General features: G+C 66.5%; 1 protein-coding gene across 1 annotated transcript; it reads left to right on the top strand.

Annotated features, from left to right (window-relative positions):
• Window positions 1–6: 6 nt before the first annotated feature.
• On the top strand, window positions 7–4,296 carry LOC102745502 (cleavage and polyadenylation specificity factor subunit 1; the record flags this gene model as incomplete). Its single annotated transcript, XM_081810029.1, has 18 exons — window positions 7–168; window positions 241–419; window positions 501–637; window positions 723–897; window positions 980–1,186; window positions 1,266–1,355; window positions 1,446–1,589; window positions 1,660–1,812; window positions 2,487–2,603; window positions 2,682–2,772; window positions 2,843–2,927; window positions 2,997–3,138; window positions 3,223–3,375; window positions 3,448–3,624; window positions 3,702–3,768; window positions 3,846–3,893; window positions 3,966–4,121; window positions 4,193–4,296. Coding segments are annotated over exons 1-18 (2,343 nt in total), but the record flags the coding sequence as incomplete, so codon positions are not given.
• Between the last annotated feature and the right edge of the window lie 5 nt (window positions 4,297–4,301).

The raw sequence follows: 4,301 nt of genomic DNA, 5'->3' as shown, positions 1-4,301 counted from the left end.
GTGCCTCACTCTCCCATCGCCTGCAGATCCTGCAGACAGGGCAGGAGATCATGGAGCTGGACACCAGTGGCTTTGCCACACAGGGCCCCACGGTCTTTGCTGGCAACATTGGGGACAATCGCTACATCGTGCAGGTGTCGCCGCTCGGCATCCGCTTGCTGGAAGGAGGTGGGCGCGGGCAGCGGGCGGGCAAGGGTGGTGGGTGCTGGCCACCCAGTGCTGACCGTCCTGTGCCCACAGTGAACCAGCTACACTTCATCCCCGTGGACCTGGGCTCCCCCATCGTGCAGTGTGCCGTGGCTGACCCCTACGTGGTCATTATGAGCGCCGAGGGCCAGGTCACCATGTTCCTGCTCAAGAGCGACTCGTATGGGGGCCGTCACCACCGCCTGGCACTGCACAAGCCCCCGCTGCACCATGTGAGCACCCGGCCGTGCCCGCAGCCTGCTGGCCCTCCCCCTTCCCCTCCGCCCCGTGCTGAGCCGTCCCTGTCCCTGTAGCAGTCCAAGGTGATCACACTGTGTGTGTACCGAGATGTCAGTGGCATGTTCACTACGGAGAGCCGCCTGGGCGGGGCCCGCGATGAGCTGGGGGGCCGCAGTGGCTCCGAGGCGGAGGGCCAGGGCTCGGAGACCAGGTACGTGGGGGCAGTCAGGGCATGGGCTGGGCCAGGGGGCCTGTGGCAGGCCCCGCGTGACCTGTGTGCCGGCCCCGGCCTCTAGCCCCACCGTGGATGACGAGGAGGAGATGCTGTATGGGGACTCGGGCTCCCTCTTCAGCCCCAGCAAGGAGGAGGCCCGCAGGAACAGCCAGCCCCCTGCGGACCGGGACCCCACCCCGTTCCGGGCCGAGCCCACCCACTGGTGCCTGCTGGTGCGGGAAAACGGAACCATGGAGGTGCGTGGGGCCCTGTGCCCGGTGCAGCTCCCTGTCCCTGGCTTCCTGTGGCTTGTGGCCGCTAACCCCACTCCCCACACAGATATACCAGCTCCCTGACTGGCGGCTGGTGTTCCTGGTGAAGAACTTTCCCGTGGGGCAGCGGGTCCTGGTGGACAGCTCCTTTGGTCAGCCCACCACGCAGGGCGAGGCCCGAAAGGAGGAGGCCACGCGCCAGGGGGAGCTGCCCCTTGTCAAGGAGGTGCTGCTGGTGGCCCTGGGGAGCCGCCAGAGCAGGCCCTACCTGCTGGTGAGTGTGGACCCTTTGTTCCCTGTGGCGGCCCGGCCGGGTGCCCCCACTTCCCTGGTGACCCTGCGCTGCCCCCCAGGTGCACGTGGACCAGGAGCTGCTCATCTACGAGGCCTTCCCGCACGACTCCCAGCTCGGCCAGGGAAACCTCAAAGTCCGTTTCAAGAAGGTGCAGTGATGGGGCTGAGCCGGGCGTGGGGTGGATGTGGAACGGGGTTGGGGGCACGACCCGGCCCTCATGGCGCACCACCCCCTCCAGGTCCCTCACAACATCAACTTCCGTGAGAAGAAGCCAAAGCCGTCCAAGAAGAAAGCGGAAGGCAGCGGTGCCGAGGAGGGGGCTGGTGCCCGGGGCCGTGTGGCCCGGTTCCGGTACTTCGAGGACATCTATGGCTACTCGGGGGTAGGCAGGCGGCTCCGGGGGGGCCCGGGGTGGGGCAGATGGGGCCTCACCTCACAGTGCCTGCCCTCAGGTGTTCATCTGTGGCCCCTCGCCTCACTGGCTCTTGGTGACTGGCCGAGGGGCCCTGCGGCTGCACCCCATGGGCATCGACGGTCCCATTGACTCCTTTGCCCCGTTCCACAATGTCAACTGTCCCCGTGGCTTCCTGTATTTCAACAGACAGGTAGGGAGACCCCAAGGCTCATGTGCCCCGTGTTGCCCTGCCTGGGTCAGGAGGAGGCGCTGGGGACCCTGCGGGGTGTCTAGCAGGTGGACGAGGCCAAGGTCAAAGAGGTGAGACAGTGGGAAGGCTTGGAGGACAGGGCAGGCGGGCGTGGCGGCCGCGGCCCCTGAGGGCGCCTGTTTGCGGGGCCGGTTCCAGTCACTGCTCTGCCCTTCAGGAGCTGTGTGACTCTGGGCCGGGTGCTCACCCTCTCTGAGCCCCGTTTTCTCATCTGTGAGGTCAGTGTGAGGACTCGTGATGAGAATGTGGCAAGTGCTCTGTAGGTGCTGATGCTCTTAGAACTACGGGCGAAGGGCAGCAGCCGGGGGGCCAGTAGGGGTCCCCTCGTCTGTCTGCAGACTCTGGCCTGGTCAGTGTGTGGGTAACTTTTCGCCTGCAGCCTCCAGCTTCCTCTGGGCCCAGACCATGTCTGTGGCCAGCATCCCAGCCCCGGGTGAGCCTGAGAGAAGGGACGGGAAGGCCGTGAAGCACGGGACCGCATGGCTCAGTCCCTTGCACACCCCGGTTCCGGTAGAGCTGAGGGCTGGCCTCGCGGAGCCCTCGGAAGCCCGGGTTTGCCTGCCCTGCCCTTGGTGGATACCAGGCCTCACCGGCCCCTGTCCCCCATGCACCAGGGCGAGCTGAGGATCAGTGTCCTGCCTGCCTACTTGTCCTACGATGCTCCGTGGCCTGTCAGGAAGATCCCCCTGCGCTGCACTGCCCACTACGTGGCTTACCACGTGGAGTCCAAGGTCTGACCCCGTCCTTTTAGGGCCAGGGACCCTCTGGTGTGGCCTCCCGCACGCCCGTGACGCGCTCCTCTCCCCCAGGTGTATGCGGTAGCCACCAGCACCAACATGCCGTGCACCCGCATCCCGCGCATGACAGGCGAGGAGAAGGAGTTCGAGACCATCGAGAGAGGTGCGTGATGCCCAGAGTGGGGTTTGCTGGCGAGGCTGCCCACCCTGACCGCCAGCCCGTGTCCTTGCAGACGACCGATACATCCACCCCCAGCAGGAGGCCTTCTCCATCCAGCTCATCTCCCCGGTCAGCTGGGAGGCCATCCCCAACGCCAGGTGAGGCTGGGGTCTGGCTGGGGACTGGCGGCCAGCCAGGAGGCGGCATCCTCACTCTGCCTCGTGCAGGATCGAGCTGGAGGAGTGGGAGCACGTGACCTGCATGAAGACCGTGTCGCTGCGCAGCGAGGAGACGGTGTCAGGCCTCAAGGGCTACGTGGCTGCCGGGACCTGCCTCATGCAAGGGGAGGAGGTCACGTGCCGAGGGCGGGTAAGGGGCCGGCTGGCGGGGGCGGGCAGTGCCCGGCCGCCCCGGCCCTTGCCCTGCACATCACCCACCCTCCTTCCCCGGCAGATCCTGATCATGGATGTGATCGAGGTGGTGCCTGAGCCTGGCCAGCCCCTGACCAAGAACAAGTTCAAAGTCCTGTATGAGAAGGAGCAGAAGGGTCCTGTGACCGCCCTCTGCCACTGCAACGGCCACCTGGTGTCCGCTATCGGTCAGAAGGTGAGCCCTCCCGCTCACCCCCGGGGCCTGCCACTGCCTGCCCGTTGTCACCCACTGCTTCTGTCCCCCTAGATCTTCCTGTGGAGCCTGCGGGCCAGCGAGCTGACGGGCATGGCCTTCATCGACACCCAGCTCTACATCCACCAGATGATTAGCGTCAAGAACTTCATCCTGGCGGCGGACGTCATGAAGAGCATCTCGCTGCTGCGCTACCAGGAGGAGAGCAAGACGCTGAGCCTCGTGTCCCGGGTACCCATGCAGCCTAGACCCTGTGCTGGGTGGGTGCTGGCCGCGGGCTGGCCTTGACGTCCGTCCCCCGTCCCCAGGATGCCAAGCCCCTGGAAGTGTACAGTGTGGACTTCATGGTGGACAACGCCCAGCTGGGCTTCCTGGGTGAGCGCAGGGCCTGGGGGTCTCGGGGCTCAGAGACGTGAGGGGTGGCCCGGCTGACCCTGGGCTCTGCTCCCCAGTGTCTGACCGTGACCGCAACCTCATGGTGTACATGTACCTGCCAGAAGGTGAGTGTTCCCTCTTCCCCTCTGCGGGGGCTGGCGCTGGGCAGGCAGTGACTTGAGCTCCCTCTGGCCCAGCCAAAGAGAGCTTCGGGGGCATGCGCCTGCTCCGGCGGGCGGACTTCCACGTGGGTGCCCACGTGAACACGTTCTGGAGGACGCCGTGCCGCGGCGCTGCGGAGGGACCGAGCAAGAAGTCGGTGGTGTGGGAAAACAAGCACATCACCTGGTTTGGTGAGTCCCGGGCGGGACGGGCGGGCATGCGGGGCGGGCGGTCAGCCTCGCTCACACGGTGCCTCCTGCAGCCACGCTGGACGGGGGCATCGGGCTCCTGCTGCCCATGCAGGAGAAGACGTACCGGCGGCTGCTGATGCTGCAGAACGCGCTGACCACCATGCTGCCCCACCATGCCGG

The sequence above is a fragment of the Leptonychotes weddellii genome, unplaced genomic scaffold, assembly GCF_054177405.1.
Source record: "Leptonychotes weddellii isolate Sample4059 unplaced genomic scaffold, ASM5417740v2 HiC_scaffold_17048, whole genome shotgun sequence".
In the NCBI taxonomy this organism is placed as follows: domain Eukaryota; kingdom Metazoa; phylum Chordata; class Mammalia; order Carnivora; family Phocidae; genus Leptonychotes; species Leptonychotes weddellii.
This window is presented reverse-complemented; position numbering and strand designations above follow the sequence as displayed.